This window comes from Rosa chinensis, chromosome 2 (genome assembly GCF_002994745.2).
Source record: "Rosa chinensis cultivar Old Blush chromosome 2, RchiOBHm-V2, whole genome shotgun sequence".
In the NCBI taxonomy this organism is placed as follows: domain Eukaryota; kingdom Viridiplantae; phylum Streptophyta; class Magnoliopsida; order Rosales; family Rosaceae; genus Rosa; species Rosa chinensis.
In genome coordinates this window covers 74,573,566-74,597,196 of record NC_037089.1, presented here as the reverse complement: position 1 = coordinate 74,597,196, position 23,631 = coordinate 74,573,566, and the positions used below count along the sequence as shown (strand labels likewise).

Here is a 23,631-nt window from a genome sequence, read left to right as displayed (position 1 = left end):
CCCTAGTAACATATAATGGAATGTGATAAAAGCCAATCTCACTATAACTAGTGAGTGTGTTGTATGCCATTGTACGTCTATGATATATTGGTGATCTCAAAATTGGCCTACTTTCTTTATTTTCCTTATCATTTTGCATGTTAGATTTGTGATTGGAACGGTTATCAATCTCTTTGAAAAACTAATCAACGACATGGAACATCAGTAAGTCATAAAATTGTTTATAATTAAATAGCTGGTCAAGAGAAGTAAAGGTTCACAATTTTAGATTTGGGATCTCAAAAGTTGAAAGTAACATTCTATTCAGAGTTTCAGACTAAACAAAAGAAGAATATTCAATCGAAGGGGAAAAAAAACGAAGGAAAATTTTGTGATTTAAAAATTTTTAGACATCACTTATATCATTGACATTCTCAACTAAAAAATTATAGATTTCTTTATGGAAAATCAATTCATCATTTCTTGCCCGAATTCATAACTTCAATTTTCACCAAAACATGTCTTTTTGTACTACAAATAACTTGCATCTTCAAAAGTAAAACTAGCGAAATTGAACATCACTGAGTCATGTAACTGTAACTATATATATAATAGACGGTTGGCCGATCTTATTCATTACACTTTTGATACATTGTTGCTTAAAATCCCGATCGACTTTGAGCTTTTCCTGATCAAAATTACTCCATAGTGTTATTCTTGCATAATGCCTTTCGTTTCTTATGAGCTTCAGTTGGGAGTTTTACGTCTGTAGCCAAACCAATGGCTTCAAGGAAGCGTATTATATACCAAGTAGTGTCAATCTCCCACCATTCCAAGCCTTGTCGAGCTGAGTACTCAAAGGCATGATGATTATTGTGCCAACCCTCGCCAAGTGCAAGCAACCCTAACAACCTAATCAAAATCAAACTATAAATTATATATAATCTGGCCAATAACTACATATTAATTAATTAGCTAAATAATTGATATATCAATACTTAGTACCAGTTGTTTCTAGACAAATCACCAGTATTCCATACTTGCTTTCCCCATATGTGACAGATCGAGTTTATTGAAAAAGTAATCTGAAGTAAAAATACAGTTCTCACACCCTGCAAAGGATTATAATTAAAAAGACAAAACCAATTAATCAGTTTGGTAAGATATGGTTCCATTGAGAAAATATGTACATAGCCAAAAAATTGACTCATGCATGCTTGTGGAACAGGCAAGTTGATGATCAGTAACAGCAAGCTTACCATTCCCCAAACCAAGAATGGTAGCCCTCCTCCAGCATATAGCAGAATTCCAAGAGCAACAGAGTGACAAGGATACGTGTAGTGAAGAAACCTATAGTACCACTGCTTCTTTAAGTCTCCAACATTCTTGAATTCTAATGCGTCGGGCTACACGTACAAAAATTCAACAAACACATTATTGGGAAGACATATATTAGTTTTCTGATCGATACATAATGCATGCTATATATCCAGTACGATCAAGTATGTGACTGTTTTTTTATGCGACTTTTATCTCATTTGACAAGGAAAAAAATCACTGTAGTCAAGGTAAGGTCTTCATCGAAGTAAATCATAAAGTCATAATTAAACTCAGGTTTTGAGGCTTAAGAGGTAACTGCATATATATGTTATACATACGAATATACGATGATTGATATGCATGTCAACTATAATCTCAGTAGTAGCGTGTATCTGAAGTATTTAGAATTGTGTTTCAGAGAGAGAGAGATTGAGACAGGTTTATACGTACAAACCGAGAATGATAGTCAACGATCCAACCAAAATGACTGTACCAAAATCCCTTAATGGGACTGTGAAGGTCATCTAATGTGTCGGTATACTGATGATGGACTCTGTGTATGCTCACCCATTCAATTGGACTTCCCTACAAACCATTCAAATTAAGATCAGGCAACAGATTAATGAATTAATCCCCAAAGTATCAAGCTAGCTAGCCAGATGAAAGTAGACGGGCTAATTAACAGAACGTCCCTTGATGCAGTTCACAAACCTGGAGTGAAAGGACGCCGCAGTAGGCAAAAGAGTACTCGAGCCATTTGGGAAGCTTGAAGCTGCGGTGAGCGAGGTTTCTATGGAAAGACAGGGTTATACTGACACATGTAACAAAATAGAGTGCCACAGCAATCCAAAACGCAGACCAGTTGAAATAAAACGGCCCTAAAAGAGCAAGGCAATGTGTGGCGAGGAAAAGAAACTTGGTTGTTGAGGCCTCCATTTCCCCTTCCACGGCGCTGTTCTTGAAGGCCGAAGATAAATTAAAAACAAAACCTTTTCTGTCTGATATGAAACAGAGAAGAAGAAGAAGCTTTTATGTTATTTCCAGGGGACAGAACAATGTTCATGGATGCAGGGTTTGGACTTTGGACCACCCTCCGCCCTATATTTTTGCGCCTCAATTTTAGACAGCTAAAAGTAGCTGATTAAAAATGTGAAGACTTAAAACTCATGACTAGTTGAAATTGTTCATTTTAGTACATGTTAGAAGGCTGCGCATTCTTTGGCAACTTATCCTTTTGCACAAAATCAGGACTTCTTTTTTAGAAAATTAAATATAATTAAATTTATTCAAGTAAATCCAGAATATATGTATGTTCCAAACTCTAGGTTATTTGCTCTAGTTGTAATATGGTTTATATTAGAGATATTCTCGGAGAATCTTAGTAGATATCCAATCAATTGACGATTATGTTTCCATGTACAACTCTATCTCTACGCTTGTAATTCTCTATAGAAATAGGCTCTTATTATCAATGAAAGCACGACTCAATTTTCTCACAATTTCAGTTTTTCTTAAACACGTTATCAGCACGAAGCTCTAACCCTGATTTAAGAAGCCAAAACCCTAAATCCAAATACAAAACCTTGAAACCCTAATTTCCTTCGCCACACATCGAGTAGCCCTCAATCCTAGGATCCCAGAACGGGTGGCCAACCCACCAGAACCAGCCATAACAGTACCGAACTGGCCCACAGAAGAAGAAATTGATCCCTGGCCGGTTCACTGCCTTTTAGACTGGCCCCTACCACCAAATTAGCCACCAACAGCGTCTCGACTCCAGGATTCTGGAACCATAATCATATCCCCCAGAACCAGCCGTAAAGCTACAGGACAGGCGTAGCAGATCTGCCAACGAAAAGAAAGAAAAAAAACCAAAAGAAGGAAGAAGAAGAAAAAGAAACAAGAGAGAAGGAATGAGGCGGCCCACGAAGCCCACGTGGCCCAAGTGCTGACAGAAGCCCCCGTGGCCCATGCTCCGGTCAAGGCCAGAAGAAGAAGTCAAGGGAAGACTGTCAAGGTGTGGGCCTGGGCCGAAAAAAAAAAAAAAAAAAAAGAGGTGAGAAATAGGCCTGGGCAGAGAAAAAAAAAGGGAGAAGGGCAGCCCACCAGCCAACTTCCGGCCACTTTCCCAACAATTTTCCTACCACTTTCCGGCCACATTTTCTGACATGATTTCCAGTAATTTTCTGATCACTATTTCGAGGTATTTTTTACTAAAAGTTCCCGTTTTTGAGGTTTTTTTTACATTGTTTTTCTCTTCTTTTTCCTCGGGGACTTGCAACCTCCCTTCTTCTATCCCCCTTTCTTGTTCATAGGGGAGACCAAAAGCAGAACTGTGGGGGTTCGTGCTCACTCCAAGTTTGGAGCTTGTAGAGTCCTCCAAACTTAGAGTTTGTTGAGAAGTTATGATCGACCACAAACACATCATTGTTTCTATCTAATCCAATACCTCTTGGAATCGGATTTCTTGGAAGCGACTACGCTCGGAAACCCCTAATTTCTTGGAAGGGATTACGCTCGGAAATTCATAATTTCTTGGGAGCGACTATGCTCATAAATTTTATATGTTTTTCGTGGTAGCCTTTTACGCTATGAAACTAATCCTAATTTCCTTTTCTCTTTCATGATGAATAACCTGAACAAACTGGACTTCGCTCCATTGGGAACAATTGGCTCTGGAAACACAAGTGGGTTCGTGATATTTTCCAGCATCTCAAGGCCGATGGAATCCTGGATACAATTCTCAAGCCTAGCCAGGACGTACTAACTGTTGAGCAAGTTCAAGCTTTGGAAGCAAATAGTGTAGCTTTGGAGGCAAATAAGACGAAAGACATCATCCTAATGACTCGTCATATGGATGATTCGCTCCAGTACAAGTATATGAACGAAGAAGAGTTCTTCAAGTACGGCGGTAGGCAGCGGAAATATCAGATTGGATTTGCGCGGCGCAGAAGGAACTGGGGATGGAGACATGATGGAGCTTGTTGTAGTGTCTGGGGAATTTGCTGGGTATATCTGAGGAGTGAGGAGACCATTTTACTTTCTAATCCAAATCAACCATAATTTGCAAAGAGCGAGAAAGGAAGAAGAAGATAGTGCATGGAAATTTATAAATAAAAATAATAATAAAAAATAAAATAACATAACATTATAGTTGAAATTACTAATATGTCCTTCAACTTATGTCAGTTGACCAACGCCGTAATGGAATTAACGGCTCCAACAACTAATGTTGGGTCGAAGTCCGAACTTTAGGTACCAAAGTGATATATATATATTTTTTTTTCAAGTACTAAAGTTACTAATTGGCCAAAGGTTAGGTACTGTTTGCAATTTTTTTTTCCTTTTCTAAATAGTTAAATAAAATCAATTTTTATTTACTTACATTAAAATTTTAAATCATGCCTATAATGAGATGGCACGAGCATGATCCATTTATTGGCCAGATATGAGTACGGCCCGGCACAATATGGGTTCAAGTGATGAGCCGGACCGGGCTAAATGTTTAAGTAAATCGGCCGGCATGAGCCTAGTACGATATGAGCTCAGGCCATGGGCCAAACCGTGCTACATGTTTAAGTAAATGCGTCGGTACGAGCCCATCACGATAATAAATGGGTCGGCCCGGCACAGCACGAAGCACGAATAGACCTGTTTGCCACCTCCAACCGTGACATTAAATAACATAACTATAGGCCATGTTTGGTTCATTCATTTGAGGAATCAGGAAAGGAAAATTATTTATTTCCTTTGTTTGGTAGGCACAAACTTGGGAACTATTTTCTTGACAAAGGCGAAAATAGGGTGGAAGGTGGTTCCTTTCAGAACTCATGGGATTGATTTTCTCTTCTTCTTTCCTAGCATTTATTACAAAAATTTAGGACTACAATATCCCTACTCAAATGTGTTATTGCCAAATTCACCCATGATGATAAATTTTAAAATACAATGGTATTATTGGTACATTGATATATTTTTTCTTTTTTTTCCTGAACCAACCAAACACAGGAAAGGAAATCAAATAGTCTTTCTTGAATGTTTTCCCTGCTTTACCAAACAACGGAAAGGAAACCTGACATGAATTTAAATTTCTCATCCCCATGGGAAAGACATGGGAAATGATTTCCCTTATGTGAACCAAACGAGGTCCTGGAGTAGGTAACCAATAAATCACATAGCAATGAAATATCTAAAACTATATACCGCTTGACAAGGTAAACTCATAGCATTATATAACCTACCTCATAACTATGAACATCACTAAATATTGTACATTTGGTATAAGTAACCAATGAAACTCATAACATAAAAAAATAAAAATAAAATAAAAGGCTGGTAGACATTAAATTTTAAGAACTTGAAAGTCACGCATACTACCTTATAGTCATGACGTTAAATATACCTTATACTCCTTATAGCCATGATATTAAATAACATTAAACATATCTTATAGCCACGACATTACCTAACATACCTCTAGAATAGGTAACTTGTAAATCACATAGCAATGAGGTATCTAAAACTATATACCTTCTTCTTCTTTTTTAACGAAAAGTTCATTGAATTACCGATTGAAATTGCTTAAGAGGGCATCCCAATAGGGAGCATTCAAAGGCCAGAAACACCTAGGTCTTAAAACTAAGGTAGAGCAAACTAGAATATGTACTACATCAACCAATTGTTCTTAAACTTTTCCAGAAACACTAACAAATTCTGAAGGTAGATCTTCATCATCCACAAGATAATTACCAACAATAGAATCATTGTCATGACACTGCTCACCAATGCACGCAATTGTGGTACTCACAGCGTAACTATACTAAGACTTTTTATAGAATATAGAAAGGCTCAATCCACTTAAAAATAAACACGACATACTCAGAGAGATAGTCCATAGTAACAGAGAGTCAGGCAAAGAGTTACCAGGGTCCCAAAGCCAGACCCATGGGAAGGCCTGGCCCAACGTATGTATGACGTGAGTCCAACACCAGCCCATCTGGGAAACCCAGATTACTCTGGGCACCCAGCGCAGGGCACCAAAACTCCCCAGCCAGTTGTGGCCAAGATGCGTTTGCAACCGTCCCTGCCACCAGAATAGGAGCCTTCCTCTACTGCCTAGGAATACCTCCGTTAGATCCCGCGCCAGTAGACCTGCCCTCCAACCTCTGCATCTGGTCTCTGCCATCTCCGGATGTTGACGCCTGAACCAGATGCAAGTAAATCCTAGCACAAGCAATCCACATCGCGCTTGCACCCGATTTTTCTTCCACCACTAGCCATCTAGGATCATCAGTGCACCGAACAAATTACAGCCAGGATCCCACAGCCTAAGAAGGCCCCAGCCCTGAAGCCATATCGCGAAGAAAACCCAGCCTATCAGATCACTCATCATCGTCGAATGAAAGTTCCGTCGAATGATGAGAGATGTGCAGCCACGTCAGGGAAAGCTCGTACGCTTGAGAAAATGTTGGAAATTAGGCACAAGAGGCCTCTGAAGAAGCCACCTATCAACAGCGGTGCTAGGGTTTAGCAAGGGAGAAAATCTCTCGTTGTCTCCCATAAGTCCTGCTCATTGTATATTTGTATAATATTTCCATTGATAATTATTAATTACTCTAAAACTACATACCTCTTGACAAGGTATCGGAAAAAACTCATAACATTAAACAACCTATCCATGAACATCACTAAATATAAATTTGGAATAGCTAACCAATGAAACTCATAGCATAAAAATATAATTTAAAATAAAAACATCGATAGCATTAAATTTCTAGAACTTGAAAGTCACATTTATTGCCTTATAGTGATGACATTTAATAACATATCTCTAGAATAGGTATCTAATTGAGCTATATGCCTCTTGACATGGTATTGAAAAAAACTCATAGCATAAACAACCTACCTTATAGCCATGAACATCACTAAATATCATACATTTGGAATAAGTAACCAATAAAATTCACGACATAAGAAAAAATAAAATAAAATAGAAAACTAGTACATAAGAAAAAATAAAATAAAAATCAGTAGGCATTAAATTTTTAGAACTTGGCAGTCACGCCTACTACCTTATAGCCATGACATTAAACATACTTTACAGCCATAAAATTAAATAATATACCTCTAGAATAAGGAACCAATAGATCACATAACAATGAGATATCTAAAATTATATACCTCTTGACAAGGTATCAGAAAAACTTATAGCATAAAACAACCTACCTCATAACCATGAACATCACTAAATATATCCAATTGGAATAGCTAACCAATGAAACTCATAGCATAAAAAAAATCAAATAAAATAAAAAAAGCCGGTAGGCATTAAATTTTTATAACTTGAAAGTCACATATTTTACTTTCTTTTTTTTTTCAATTGTCACCTGAAAGTTAGATGTTTTACCCAAATTAGTATGTGTATTGTAAGTATGGTATATATTGAATGAATCTCTGAGTTAGGTATGCAACTAATACAAACCATTATACGAACTAAATTCTTGTTGACATTTCATCAAATACATTGAGTGCGCCGCAATGAAAAATAAAAAACCAAAAAATAAAGAAATAGTCAACTCCATTAAACTTTAGTAAAATGACACATAACAACCCACTCACCCACCTAGGCATGACTATTAGATAGAGTCATTACTTAAGTAATTCAACATTTTTAAGGAAACAATTAAACTCATCTCTAAACTACCCTACACTACCTACGAGGCAAAAAAAAATAGCGTAGGCTTTGTGGGTACCCCTAACTACATTCCTCAGCTCTGAGAACCTAGCTACCAATTCCTTCCCAAAAACAGAAGGATTCTTGACAAAATTAAAAATTAAAATTAAAATAAAACATTAAAAAATCAACCCCAACTCAATCCAATAAAACCAAGCCCAAGATCTGGCCCTTGAAGTTAGGAGGAGACCTAGCCCAAATTGATTCCACCAATTGCAGTCTATGGCCGCCTCCAACTTCGCCAGAGCCGCCACCACTGCATCCTTCTCCATTAGCCACCGGAACAAACCGCTAGAGCCACAGATTTTTGCCAGGAGGCCGACCAGTCACAGCGCTGGTACTAATCATATCCACAGGTTGGCCTGGGCCGATTCTCTCCCACAGTACCATTGCTGACCTCCAACGAGGCCAGCCTCCATCAAAGATCTGTCATCCACCGAGTCGGAGATCCCAACCCGGCGATCCATTTGTGAAAATGAGGAGGCTCTTCTGGGACTACTCAACATGTCATAATATCATTGTCCCCTTCATATCATCCATTTGTGGTTAGATTTAGGTCTTGTTTGTCTCATGGATATTAAGCTTTGACAAGGAAAAGTACTACCTATCCCATGTTTGGTAGTCTTAAGGAACCATGTTGGATAAGTTGCGTTAACTCTTCAATCATACGGAGTTCTTGAATATGGATGATATGAATATGACTCGTGTGTATTTATTTTAGCACACTCAATTTACGGTTTTAGGGTTTTTTTTTTTTTTTTTTTTTTTTTTAAGGGGTTTGGAAGGTTGGGAGGCTCAACCCCACACTCGGTTCCAGTTATTATATTAATAGTAGAATTTTGCAACCAGGGGGGAGACATAAAACCTGAACCCCGTGCTACAATAAAACAAGTACAATAATCCTCGTAGAGCACATCTTGAATAATAGCAGAAGTCTCATCTATCCAAACATCATCAAGCCAATCAGAACTAGCAAGGTGTGCAAGCCTATGCGCAACACCATTTACTTCACTGAAAATATGTCGAATTTCTACTGATTAAAAAGTAGTCATATAATCCTTACAATCATTAAAAACCTGACTTACCTCCGAGAAATTTTCCTCCTCACTCTTGAGTGCAGCAATCAGCATGGTAGAGTCGCTCTCAATAACTATTTCCGTCCAGCCTTGGTGAATACCAAGTAGAAGACCAGCTCTGAACGCCTCAGCCTCCATATTAATAGCCGAGTGTGCATGCAGAAAGGGCCTAGCAATAGCGACAATACCTGTACCCAAATCATCTCTTACCACCACACCAATACCTCCAACACCACTATCAACTTTGAAAGCTCCATCTATATTTATTTTCAAGCTCCAGGACTACGGTTTTAGGGTTTATCTGCAAACAAAATTGGGAGGCTTTTGTACGTTCCTTTTGCTTATTTTTCAGACTAATGTTTCAAAAATTAGGAAATCTCTACTGTTACCAATGACAAACGTTCTTTTCAATTGCACATTCAAACCAATATAGTTTTTGGCTGCCAACCACTATTGTGCGAGAAGAATATCGAAAGTGAAGAGACTGGCTCATCAACTTAAAATCTTATTTCCAATGTAAAGACACAATAATCCATCAAATTCATTCTAATTCAGAACATCTACAAATGATTTTCAGTACAGAGATAATTGGAATGGAAATTCAAAATAGTTACCATTGCAACGGAAATACACATTCATCTTCAATCCTACTATAGTAATTTCATTGGAAGATGCTCATTTCATTACTAGAGCAACGATCACATAAATATATGTTGCGGATTCTTCACATGTGACTTCTTAACTTGATTACTGCTCCCTCCAATATCAGAATCAAAATGTAATTGAAAATGTTGCATCATTTACTGAACCTTGAGCCACCATTCACAAAGAAGAAAAATAGGTTCACCCAATAATGTTGCAATTTATTTTATTTCCCTAACGTTTACGAGAGACCAATTCACGTACAAGGCAACAGGACCCTGCTTTTATACATCAGGTTTATATACTCGCATACTAAACCAGCAACAGAACACTCAATGATAGTGAATGTAACTCGACAATTTACACATTCACAGGTACCAATTGCACAAACTAGAGAAACACTAGAAACTAGCAAAACGAAATAGATTTTCAATACTCAAAAGAAGAAAGCTATAGATTCTGAAGATTCAGAAAGCCAGTAATTTATCATCCAACTAAAACCAGTAATTTATCATCCAACTAAAAATACAATCATCATAGTCTTCAGTGGAAACAACACCCAAATAGAAATTGATGTGTCTTTCATTGATAATATGGGCCTCTTTATATAGAGGATTACAAGCACAGAATCAGAGTTGTACATAGAAACATAATCGTACAATGATTAGATATCTACGAAGATATCTCCGAGATTATCTCTAAGATTAACCCTATTAAAACTTGCACAAGTAACCTAAAGTTTAGGTCAGACACATATTACTTGAACAACACAGAAATTATATCAGTAATTGGCAATAGATGGGAATTGTGTTGACGATGAGGGTAGGGTGGTACTGGTAAATATTGTGTTGATTGTTTGGTTAATTGTGATGTGGATGAGGGGTGCCAGATTGTCACAATTAACAATGCCATAATACCATGTTTATAAAAAGAAAATAGGGTTCAGTGACTCGCCAACTCAATATTACGTACATTCATATCGGATGATCCACCCATGCGTCCTATCATGCTCTACAACTATTTTATTAATTTATATATTTACTATATACCAAAGATGGGTTTACTGTTCATTCGTGGGTACTGTTCATAGAACAGTAAAGTACGGTTCTGCCCTCCTTTTCCTGTGACTGTTCACACGGTTACTGTTCATAGGACAGTAAATTGGCTGTTTTGCCCCCCTTTGATATTTTGTTTGGGTACTGCTGTGCGTCGTTCTTATCTTCTTTTCCTTCTACAGTCGGTCGGTGTATCAATTTCATCTTCTTCTCTATTCACCAATCCTCAAAAGAACAACAACTCGAAAACAAAAACAAACAGAGAGAAATACAGGAAGAGAGACGTGAAGGATTGACGGCGAAAACAAGGTAACGTCGCCTTTGCCCTCCTTTTTCCTCTGTCATTGTCTGTTGGGTTGCTTTGTGCGAGGAGATAGAGAGATCGATTGTTGTTGGAATCACATAACCAACATCGATCTCCATAGTAACTGGGTTAGCAGAATCTGCCATCTAACAAAAACTAGAGAATCTGGTTTTTGATTGAGGGTTTTTGTTGCTGCAATCACGTAATCAACATCGATCTCATAGTAACTGGGTTTCCACAATCTAGGATCTGCAGGGGAATTTTGGTCCAAGAGAGTTTTTTTTTTTTCTTTTCTTGAATGACATATCTGATAAATTTTGGCCCTGTAACCTCAATTGAATTTCCCTCTGGCTTGCTTGATTTCATGGATTTATTCTGTGATTTTTATCAGATTAGTTGGTCTTGATTGGTCTCTGTTAATCTTTTTTTTGTTAATTAAAGCTTATTTGATTGAATTATTGACGTATACGATTTGGTTTGTGTTTGTAGCCTGGGTTATAACCTTTCAACGATTCCAAGGTCCAGCTTTTTTGGAGATTCTAAAGGAAAAGGATTCGGTTAAAAAGAAATAAAGCAGGTTTGGTTTTTAATCTGACTCATCTTTGATATCATTTAGTTAATTGTCATGACTGGTTTCCTTGAGTGGAGTATTTTCTTCACTGATGACTGATAATGTTGTGATTTGCGCAAACTGATTTCAATTCAACTAATTTGCTGACGTCTATGTTGAATCAATGACTTCAAATTAGTTTGTGGTTGGTGCATTGATGAAGTTAACTATTATGTGCTTTTTTTCAATAATGCATATTGAGCTGATAAAACGTTTCCATTCTTTACGTAAACCTAAAGTGCTTGGTTAATCGTTTTCTGAGGTGTATTGGTGGGATCATTAGAGATTGGCATAGACTAATCGTCATTTTCCTATAATAAGACAAATACCAGTAACACCTTCATTTCATACATTGCTGATAATATGTTGTGTTGTATCTAAGGTATGATATTATGATTGATTTTTGGTATGTTTATGTTTTTTTGTTAATTGATTGTTGCATAGGAAAGTATGCATCATAAAGTACAAGTAATATCTGATAGAATTTTTCATAAATGTCATTATTAGTTTCATAATCTCATTATCATTCTGTTTTTCTTTTGCAGATTATATGCAAAAAGGTTTTGTCTTAATTTTTTTGCTGCCACTCCTTTATCTGTGCTTTGGTAGTATTGTGGTCTATTGTTTTTATTCAGGTAAATCAGCTAAGGCTTAATTAGATGTTTTTTGTGTTGAATTCACAATGTCTATAGCTGTGGTAATGTTCAATTCTTTAACTGTTACTGTTTGATTATTCAGATACTGGAAACAGTGTGTTATTCAATTTCCCAACTGCATTGGATACAGGTATGGCTAGGTGATTGTTTCTTGACTTGGTGTTTGTTTTAAGTGTATTGATATATCATAATTTTTTAACACAGTGATGGCAGCAAAACCTGAAGAAACAGAAATAAGGAGACATTTACGTCATGAGAATGGAGAAGGCCAAGCTTCTGGTCCTATTTCTGATATGGAGAAAGATCGACAAATTAGATCAAGAAGGTGGAGACAGCGTGAGTATTTATTATCACTTTTACTATGTTGGTCTAAATGATTGATTTTGGTAAAAAATTCTTTATAATTTATACTAATTCTGTTCTTCTTTTTTTTTTCCTTTTTTTTTATTGGTTGGATGCCTGCCTCACGCATAGTATGCATATTTAGTTGCATTTTGTATGCAAAGTGTATCACATTAATTACCATAGCGGAACAAAGTGTATCACTTAAATGTGAATGAGTGTTTAAATGATAGAATAGTGAAGATTGGCTGTTCATTTTGTATGGGAAAGATGTTTGTTTGCATCCTTCATTGTTTAGTATTCAGTGGCATTTGTTTAAATATAAATGAGTGTTTAAATGTGAGAATAGTTAATAGTGTGAGTTAAGGTACAGGTGTCTATGCATTGTGAACACTGTTTGCATTTAGTATTTAAAGTGTGAAGGGCAACATTATGTATCCCTCTATTTGTTTATAAAGTTATAGTTGCATATGTGATGCAGTGATGGCAGCAGAAACTGGGAACACACAGATCAAAACAATTTTACAGGATGATAATGGAGAAGCCAAAAATATTGAAAGGACGGAGATAATGTGTACTGTTGAGACTTCTGCTGCTCTTTCTAATGTACACACAGATTGCCAGATTACATCAAGAAGGCGGAAGCAAGGTATGTTTTGCAATGTTGACGTAAATGAATAGTTTTCGTCAAATGTGTGTCGTTTATTGAAATACTGTTTATAATGTGTCCACCGGTCATGATGAACTGGTGCAAGAATTTGTTTATTGAAATGCTCTTTATACTGTGTGAACCAGTGATGATGAACTGGAGCAAGAATTTGGATACGAATGATGAAAATCCTTGGGTGATTACAAATGAAATTTTCTGTCACCAAGAAAGATTGCATGTTAGTGATACAGTTAGAATGGGTAAGTAAAAATTTATCAGATCTTTGATTCAAGAAAAAAAAAAGTGATCAGATCTGTCATGTATACTTGAAATGTTTACTGATCAGACTTTTGCTGTTGTTTTTAATGTAGACACAGATTGTGAGATTAGATCAAGGAAGTCGAAGCAAGGTATGTATGTATTATTGGTTTTACATTGTTCCCGTAAATAAATGATTTTTATAAAATGTGTTTACTGTTTATTGAAATGATTTTTATAGTGTCTGACCATCGCAATAAACGGATTAGAAATCATCAAGAATGTTCTCGGCTGATTACAAGTCAAACTTTCTCTCCGCAAGAAAACTTGGATCTTGATGATCTAGCCAGAATCGGTAAAGGAAAATCTTTTTTTTTTCAATAGTAGTCATGCATTTTTTACTTTGAAAGACATTATGGTTGCAACTGCTAGACAAAGTGTATCGCTTTGATTATGATGTTAGTTTATTAATCATGTTCCTGAGTATTTGACTCGACTGTTAATCAAATCAATTTAATTTGAATGTGCATGTCGTTTGATTCTGTTATGTCATGGCATGCTTAGTATATATGCAGATTGGAGTTGGTTATATTCTGATGTTGATTAATATGTATAATGAGCTTCTGAGCATTTACAAAACTGCACATTAATAAGTCTGCGTAGATGAGTTATGCTCAACTGCTGCCACGTATAGTTGAATGGCGGTTATACATGATCATTAATGTTTAATATCAATCATATTGTTGTTTGTTGTCATTACATTTTCGTGACTGTGATTAGTCCAGAGTCTAAAACATGGTAGGATCGCAGCCTTTTTAGTTCAAAGTTGTTTTACGTTTGTTCAGATTTCAGATTTTGGCTGTTGATTGCATCTTCATAGGATATGACTTTTGATTATTTTTGTATAATAATGATATCATTTTTCCTTTGATCAATAATGTGGCTCATTTTGAATGACAGGTGAATATTCACATTCAATTGGTCAAGCAATGTATCAAAGAATCAGACAAGGTTATTTCTTTTGAATATTATCTATTGGTTTTTAACAATCACAAACTGTACCAATTGTCTAACAAAAGAAAAAATTGTGATTTCAGGATTCAATACGGAGTATGAAGATTCCGGTGACAATATTGGTAAATGTACTTACTGTGATGCAAATTTTTGGTTTGAAGAAGCTATAAAACAATCATCTACAAATGCTGAAATAATATATACAAATTGTTGTAAAAAAGGACAAGTCAAACTTCCAAAGCTTAGACCAACTCCCGACTTTCTGAAAACGTTATTAAATGACAAACTTTTTAAAGAAAATATTAGAGTTTATAACTCGATGTTTTGTTTCACATCAATGGGAGCAGCAATTGATCATAAAATAAATAGTGGATCTGGTCCTTATATATTTAAAATCAGTGGTCAAGTACATCATTTAATAGGTTCCATGTTACCATCTGAAGGTGAATCTCCTAAATATGCTCAATTATATGTATATGATACAAAAAATGAAATTTCAAATCGTATTAATGCTATTGATCCTTCTCATGTTAATCAAAATATCAAACCGGATATTGTTGAAGGACTTATTAAAATGTTTGATGAAATCAATGAATTAACAAAAGAATATCGCATAATGAGAGATAAAATTGAAAATCCTTTATTACCTTCATTTAATATGAGCATACTTAATTGCGAATCTACTGATGGTAAACAGTATGAAAAACCAACAAGTGAAGAAATTGGTGGTTTAATTGTTGGTGACATTGGACAATATAATTCAAATAAAGATATAATTATCGAATCAAATAATGGATGTTTACAACGAGTTTCTAAAATACATCCAAAATATATGTCGTTACAATATCCAATTCTTTTTCCATACGGTGAAGATGGATATAAACCAGATTTACGAATGGAACGAATCGGACCAAATAGTAAACAAAAAAGAGAAAAAATATCAATGCGGAGTTATGTTGCATATCAAATTCAAGATAGAAATTATGAATCAAATACTTTATTACAAGGTGGACGATTGTTTCAGCAATATTTAGTTGATTCATATGCAACAGTTGAAGAAAGTCGTTTAGATTGGATCAGAAATAATCAAAACAATCTTAGAAGTGAAACTTATAAAGATATTAATACTGCATATTCAGCTGGAATTGATAAAGGTCATAATTTGGGACAAAAAATTATTTTACCAAGCTCTCACACTGGAAGTCCTAGAGATATGATTAATAATTATCATGATGCTATGGCAATTTGTAGACAATATGGTAATCCTGATTTATTTATAACTTTTACTTGCAATGTTAAGTGGATAGAAATATCAAGATATTTTGAAAGAAATAGTAAATGTAAAGCTGAAGATAGACCTGATATAATTTCTAGAATTTTTAGAATAAAATTACAAAATATGATTGCTTATATCAAATCTGGAGACCCTTTTGGACAAGTTGAAGCAGATGTTTGTACGATAGAATTTCAAAAAAGAGGGCTTCCTCATGCTCATATGTTATTTTGGTTGAAAAAAGAATATAAATGTTATACAGCAACTGATATAGATTCTATTATTTCAGCAGAATTACCAGACAAAAATATTAACCCAGAACTTTTTGAAATCGTTAGTCAATTTATGATTCATGGACCTTGCGGACAAATAAATTCAAAATCTCCTTGCATGCGAGATGGAAAATGTTCTAAATTTTTTCCAAAACCATATAATGAAAATACTATATTTGAGGCAAATTCACCTCCAATTTATAGACGTCGTGATAATCAAACAAAATTTGTGATAAAAAATGGTATTCATATTGGTAATAATTTTGTTGTGCCTTATAATTCACATTTATTATTAAAATATAATGCTCACATTAATGTTGAGTCATGCTCTCAATCTATGTTAATTAAATATTTATTTAAATATATTAATAAAGGACCAGATCGAGCTCGAGTTTTACTGCATGAAGATTTTAATGATGAAATTCAAACTTATCTTAATTGTCGTTATTTAACTCCTCATGAATCTGTATGGAGATTATTTGAATATCCAATTCATCAACGACATCCTGCTGTTCAACCTTTACAAATCCATATGCCTTCAGAACAAAATATAGTTTTTAATGAATCAGAATCTCTTGAATCTATAATTAAATATAAAAGTACAAAAGATACTATGCTTACCGGATGGTTTAGAGCAAATCAAAGTTATTCAGAGGCACGTCAATTAACCTATGTAGAATTTCCAACTAAATTTGTCTGGCATAGTGATAAAAATTATTGGGCACCAAGAAAACAATACCATACGATTGGTCGATTAAGATATATATATCCTGTAGCAGGTGAATTATATTTTATGAGAATGTTATTAAATATTCAAAAAGGTTGTTTCAATTTTGATTCAATAAAAACGGTTAATGGTATTGTGCACTCTTCTTATCAAGAAGCATGTCGATCTTTAGGTTTATTGGGTGATGATAAAGAATGGATTGAAGCATTAGCAAATTGTTCACATGTTGGAACAGCTTCTGAAATACGCCAACTATTTGTTACAATAATTCTATTTTGCAATGTTGCAGACCCTTTGAAGTTATTAGAATCACATTGGGTAAATATGTGTGATGATATTTTATATAAAGCTAGAAACGAAATTGGAACCCCAAATCTAAACTTACCTGAGTTGGAATTAAAAAATGAATTGTTATTTGAGTTAGAACAAATATTCAATTTGTCATCAAGCTCTTTAAAAGATCATCAATTACCAATGCCTGATATAAATAAAATGTTACAGTTAAACAATAAATTATTACGAGAAGAGCTGGATTATAATTGCCTTGAATTAAAACGTCAACATACAAATTTTGTGACTCAATTAAATATATGTCAAAAAATTGTTTACGATGAAGTCATTAAAGCAATTGAAGAAAAAACATGTAATACTTTTTTTGTTCATGGTCATGGAGGAACTGGTAAAACTTTTCTATGGCATACAATAATAAGCAAATTCAGATCAGAGGGAAAGATTGTTTTGGCTGTTGCTTCATCTGGAATTGCTTCGATATTACTTCCAAATGGCAGAACTGCTCATTCTAGATTTAAGATACCTCTTACAGTAAATAATTTATCAATATGTCCAATAAAAAAAGGTACTCAGCTTGCAAAACTAATTGAGAGAACAGAATTAATTATTTGGGATGAAGCTCCAATGTGCCACAAATATTGTTTTGAATCATTAGATAAATCTCTGCGTGATATTCTATCAAATTCAAATAACACACAAATTGATAAACCATTTGGTGGTAAACCAATTTTATTGGGTGGAGATTTTAGACAAATTTTACCTGTAATTGCAGGAGGAACTAAAGAGCAAATAATTGAAGCTTCATTAAACCATTCATATCTCTGGCAATCATTTAAAATATTTCATTTAACAGAAAATATGAGACTATTGAAAAAAAATTTAACTGATCAAGAGAGAGAAAATATTTCAAATTTTGCAAATTGGTTGTTAGAAATCGGAGAAGGTAAAATACATGCTGTTAATTATGAAAATGATAAAGATACATCTTGGATTGAAATTCCATACGATATACTCATTAATAGTTGTATAAATCCAATAGAAGCAATATTTCTTGCAACGTATTCAAATTTCAATACCAATTACAACAAATTCGAATATTTAAAAGAGCGTGCGATAGTAACACCACGAAATGCTACAGTCCGTGATATAAATGATTATGCAATAAATTTGTTACCTGGAAATACAACTACTTATTTTAGTTCAGACACTATTTCATCGAATTCTAAAACTAATGAAAATATTGATCTTTTATATCCAATCGAATTTTTAAATAAACTTGAATTTAATGGATTACCATCGCATAAACTGACATTAAAAATTGGAATGCCAATCATGTTATTAAGAAACTTAAATCAAATATCTGGTCTCTGTAATGGCACAAGATTAATAATTACAAATTTATTTGATCGATTAATAGAGGCTAAAATATTAACAGGAAATAATACAGGTACAAAATTTTTTATACCAAGAATTATTCTTACAGCAACTGAAAATAAATGGCCATTTATTTTTCAAAGACGTCAATTTCCAGTTAGACCATGTTATGCAATGACAATCAATAAAAGCCAGGGTCAATCATTAAATCAAGTTGGTATATATTTGCCTGAACCTGTTTTTACTCATGGACAATTATATGTTGCACTTTCAAGAGTTACATCAATAAACGGTTTAAAAGTTTTGATAAACAATAGCAATGACATACCAAACAAATATACTAAAAATATTGTTTACAAGGACGTGTTACAAAATATATAAATTTAAATACATATTACATCACATATTGGTACAATAATGAAAAATTTTATTACGATAGTTTTGTATTTGAAATACAAAAAACACATACTTTGTACACTTCACATATTGGTACAGTATACAAATGATGTAACATAGACTATATGACAACTTAAGTTTTTATTTATAGTTTTATAATAATGTATAACATTTAGTCAAAAGAAAAGTCAACACAAGAGATAGAGAAAAAAAAAAAAGCCCTTCAAGACAATGCCAATATATGATTCAACCTCTCGATCTGTCAGATTTTGAATCAGAGTTACAGTGTTACTACAAAAGCTCTGAAACAGATTTCACTTTCCAAGAAAAATATGGCCTTAGTTTCTAGATTGATGTTTCCAGATCATGCTAAAAATATCTGCTTTTCTCCTCTTTGTCGGATTCTAGACTCATCAAAGTTCTCTGGCTATTTACACTTATACCATCTACTCTAATCCTATAAAGCGTGCCATTGACTCAATAGCTTCTTTGGGAAGGTGTCCTTAAACCGACGGCAGTTGCTGCACTGTTTCAGATCTGCAATCAACATCAGCTTTTACAAAAATCAGGTTAGCATCATCAACCATTGTCTTTCGCTTTTGTTTGCTTCGAGTCATCCATTTGCTATACTATAAAATAGCGTTTCTGTTGTCTGAGAAAGTTGAAGTCAATGGCAAGATCTGCTATACAATTATTTTTCTCGAGTTTAATCTGTACAAGATCCTAGCTTTGTTTGAATTTGAAGTTAAAGATCGCGACTTTATCCTTGACAGCTAATCGGTCTGGATTTTTGAAAGAGCAGTTATCAGTTGCTTATTCTATATAAATCTTATCAATGCTGAGTGAACGCTGATAATTTAATGGTAGATCAACTACTTTAGTTTGGAACCTAATTCAGGATTTTGAATATGTACTCTTAAAGTACTCTATATAAATCATATCAATGTTGATAATTAACAATTTTTTGCAATTGTATATTTAGGTCGATTAAAAATGATCATAAACACTTAAGGAGATCAATCAGGGAAATTTTGACAGGTGCATTTTTCTTGCTTTGCTCCGAGCATCATGCTTTTACCAGAAATTTTGGCATCTGCATCTGAAATTGTTTCTGTTTGTCGAAGCTTTCTCTGTTCGAACCATTTAGGCTTGGTTTAATCAATAGTTGAGTAGATAAAAGGTACTTAGATTAAGAAATTTATGTGAATACAGGGGGAGGAGTTAGAGAAGCTTGCTTTAGATGTAGCTTTTTCTTATGCAACATATTATGAAATTGGTGGAGGCATTATCGGCTACACTTAAAAACAAGGCAAGTAAAAGACCAATTATTCATACGTTGTTATCCTTATGTGCTTAGCTCATTTCACAGCCATCTTTCTTATCCTTTTAGAACACTCTCTCCACTTATTGTTTTCTTAATGAATTATTCTCAATGAAAACTGTACTGAAAGCTATTGGTTGAACCAAACAATGCATTTAGTTCTTACAACAAAACAATGAACTGACTTTGTTCGCATTTGCTTCTTCTACTGATATTCTCAGTAAATACAGTATACTGTGGCCCACTGGTCAAGTCTCTATAAGCAAACATAACAACTGCAATTCGACCCACCTGCTCTCCTGCAAAAGATGGTAATGAACAAGGTAGTACTTGGATTTTTGTCCTATCCCAAAATCACTCATCAAGGACACCAGGTAGGTTGATAGTGGCTTCCAGGTATTTGACATGTTTAATTTTGATAAGAAGATAGGTCACCAATATGTTTACTTTGACAGCTCAAGAAGAAGAAGGTCAACAGAACAAGAAACGGTTATTGGTGATTGCTCTGATCACAATTCCTATGATTATGATCCTACTGAGAACAATGATGTATTCTCTAAAAAGGAGAGTAGTCAAGTCAATTGGTAATCTTCTTAAACTGTTAATATATATATATATATATATATATATATATATAGAGAGAGAGAGAGAGAGAGAGAGAGAGAGAGAGAGAGATCTGATCACAATTCCTATGATTATGATCCTACTGAGAACAATGATGTATTCTCTAAAAAGGAGAGTAGTCAAGTCAATTGGTAATCTTCTTAAACTGTTAATATATATATATATATATATATATATATATATAGAGAGAGAGAGAGAGAGAGAGAGAGAGAGAGAGAGAGAGAGAGAGAGAGAGAGAGAGAGAGAGAGAGAGAGAGAGAGAGAGAGAGAGAGAGAGAGAGAGAGAGAGAGAGAGACTGTTTTTTTTTTTTTTTACTTTAGTTCTTTCACTAAACCTTGGGAGAAGAATCTAATTTGTTCTTTGTTCTGTTTTTGTTTAGGGATTATAGACAACATTAAAAGATCAGTTTTTTTTTTTTTTTACTTTAGTTCTTTCACTAAACCTTGGGAGAAGAATCTAATTTGTTCTTTGTTCTGTTTTTGTTTAGGGATTATAGACAACATTAAAAGATCAGTTTATAGGCTATTAAATGTAATTCCAGCTACAGACAGTTTCCGCGTGACTCTGTTTCCTTTCATATATGTTTAAAGCTTTTATACATTTCATAAGTTAGTGATGGATTAGATGCTTCATGATATTATCAAATTGAATGATTTGGTTTGCAACATTTTTTATAGTACAAAAAGATCATGCTTCTTTCAATAGATATAAGTTGATTCCTGTTTTTTTTCCCTTCTTCTTATTGCTCTTTGGTATCTAAAAATCCATTCTTTACAATTAGCAGCAAGACAGAACATATGTATATTACATTTCAGAAAACTTAGGCAGCAGAGTGGTTAATTACATAAGCATTAATAACCTAAAGTACATTACATTTAGGTTTCAGATCATTGCTGGAATGCTCTCATTTGAGTTTCTGAGTTATTCATGAATTTGCCTTTTGTTACAGGAAGGATGAGACCTGGGTGAGCCAGACAGAATTGTCAGGAAACTGTTGCAGCCTAGGGTCTATGTGAAATTGATTAATGTGGGTCTTGAGGGTAAGCAATCACTTTACACTATTCTAGAATTGTGTACAATGAAAGTTTACTTTAATTCATGTGCTTCTTCATAGTTTCTACTAAAACCAAATGATTAGTAACATTCTAAGGATTATGATATGCAGTGGCCTTCATCCCTGTTCAACTGAAGCCCCTCAGTTCAATTCAGAGTTTTCATGCAGATCGAGAAGAAAGACATCCAAGATTTCAGAACCAACCCATCTTTTTGAACGAAGTTTACGAAAGAGGTGAAATACTACTTCTTTTAGTCTTTCATTTGTATCATTGTAAATAGAAAAACTCTTCTGCTTCTTCATCTGGTCAGTATAATAGGAAATATTGTTCGCTTAAAGTCTTTCATTTGTATCATTGTAAATAGAAAAACTCTTCTGCTTCTTCATCTGGTCAGTATAATAGGAAATATTGTTCGCTTATCACGTTTTAGTAGCATATAATGAATTATATTGTTCTTTTGGATGACTTCTCTGTATGTTTCTTACAATAGTTTGGAACTTGATTCAGCTCTTCAGTTTTATGATAATGTCAAGTTCCACACTGTGGACTATGGTGATCTTTTAAATAATAAAATACTGAAAGTTTCCCTGCAAACCAACGCCTATGATCAAATGGAATTTTGAATTAGATTGTCGTAGAATGGTTTCATTGAATCTGTACCCTTATGATTCTTCTTTATAATAAACTGTACCCTTATTCGTTTAGTACACACACATAAACAATCTCAGATCTTACAGTGTATACCTAGGTAGCACTGAAAACCGTGATGGTTATACACCATGCTTTGAGGAAAGTTGATGGTACATTTTGTGATGCTCTAATTAAGTATAGCTGGAGTAGAGATCATATTCTGAACATATCTCATTTGCTTTTCAGTAAGAATAATAAATGACCATGAAGATTCTTTGACATGAAGCATGGACTATTGTACCTGCATTCATTTATATGCAACATATCTCGAAGAACGCCTGGACTGTTTTTCTATCCTGAAGTACGATGTTCAGAAAGATCACTTGGTATGCAGTTTGAATTGGAATTTATGTGCAAGCTTTTTGTATGTACACTGTTCTTTCTATATATATATATGTACTATCTCAAAATTTCATACCATTCCATCCAATTTTCCTTATGATGTTCCTCCATCAGATTGCAGGTAAAATTGCCAAGTTGTATGCTGCAATTACAAATGGTATCGTCAATTTAGTTAACAATGCAGGCCTTGGTTTTCTATGTGCACAATGATGGGCAGCTGCTACAATTAATGATGGGCAATACTTGATTTTGTCATAGAATTGTTTGATAGAATGTTATTGTAAACTGCGATAATGTAAACCCAACAATTTTAGACAGATGAAAGTTTTGCTCATTTTATCATTCTGTCATTATTGTAAATTATTAGCAACAGCCAGCCCCGCAGCAAAGCGCGGGCACTATTGCTAGTTATAATCGGACTTCACTTTTATGTACCAGCAATGATGACACAATGTTATGCAGGGTGCTTAACAACTATTTTATTATGATTAGGGACTGAAAGTCAATTAGGGTTGGATCTTCAGAACTGGTCAAGTAGTACTGGTGAGAAAGGTGATGACTTGATAAGGGTTCTGAGGGAACTTACCAGTGCGCAATGGAAATAGAAGATCTGCAAGTTGAACATCA

At 34.5% G+C, this 23,631-nt stretch overlaps 2 protein-coding genes, 1 long non-coding RNA gene and 1 other non-coding gene across 6 annotated transcripts; 2 read left to right on the top strand and 2 right to left on the bottom strand.

The window, feature by feature from the left end:
- Nucleotides 1-472: 472 nt before the first annotated feature.
- LOC112184985 (palmitoyl-monogalactosyldiacylglycerol delta-7 desaturase, chloroplastic) lies at nucleotides 473-2,376 on the bottom strand. Its single transcript, XM_024323204.2, has 5 exons — nucleotides 2,011-2,376; nucleotides 1,750-1,884; nucleotides 1,239-1,385; nucleotides 985-1,091; nucleotides 473-891 (listed from the first exon to the last, which is right to left on the bottom strand). The coding sequence occupies exons 1-5, from the start codon at nucleotides 2,233-2,235 to the stop codon at nucleotides 678-680; spliced, it is 828 nt and encodes a 275-aa protein (XP_024178972.1). The 5' UTR covers nucleotides 2,236-2,376; the 3' UTR covers nucleotides 473-677.
- A 7,518-nt stretch (nucleotides 2,377-9,894) lies between these two features.
- Nucleotides 9,895-10,038, bottom strand: LOC112191096. Its single transcript, XR_002932815.1, has one exon. It is a non-coding gene; the product is annotated as a small nucleolar RNA snoR74 (small nucleolar RNA).
- A 951-nt stretch (nucleotides 10,039-10,989) lies between these two features.
- Nucleotides 10,990-15,964, top strand: LOC112188746. Its single transcript, XM_040513583.1, has 12 exons — nucleotides 10,990-11,114; nucleotides 11,599-11,686; nucleotides 12,265-12,354; nucleotides 12,458-12,505; nucleotides 12,580-12,711; nucleotides 13,199-13,366; nucleotides 13,513-13,626; nucleotides 13,738-13,776; nucleotides 13,866-13,979; nucleotides 14,585-14,635; nucleotides 14,722-15,555; nucleotides 15,939-15,964. Exons 3-12 carry the CDS (start codon nucleotides 12,270-12,272, stop codon nucleotides 15,962-15,964), a joined length of 1,611 nt encoding a protein of 536 aa, XP_040369517.1. The 5' UTR covers nucleotides 10,990-11,114; nucleotides 11,599-11,686; nucleotides 12,265-12,269.
- Nucleotides 15,965-19,242: 3,278 nt separating this feature from the next.
- LOC121051914 lies at nucleotides 19,243-23,349 on the top strand. Of its 3 annotated transcripts, XR_005807439.1 has the most exons (8): nucleotides 19,243-19,540; nucleotides 19,954-20,009; nucleotides 20,514-20,666; nucleotides 20,748-20,876; nucleotides 21,867-21,957; nucleotides 22,083-22,205; nucleotides 22,849-22,988; nucleotides 23,126-23,349. It is a non-coding gene; the product is annotated as an uncharacterized LOC121051914 (long non-coding RNA). The 3 variants fall into 3 exon arrangements; XR_005807437.1 differs by lacking the exons at nucleotides 19,243-19,540; nucleotides 19,954-20,009 and having other exon boundaries at nucleotides 20,071-20,666; XR_005807438.1 differs by lacking the exons at nucleotides 19,243-19,540; nucleotides 19,954-20,009; nucleotides 22,849-22,988 and having other exon boundaries at nucleotides 20,071-20,666; nucleotides 23,119-23,349.
- The last annotated feature ends 282 nt before the right edge of the window (nucleotides 23,350-23,631 follow it).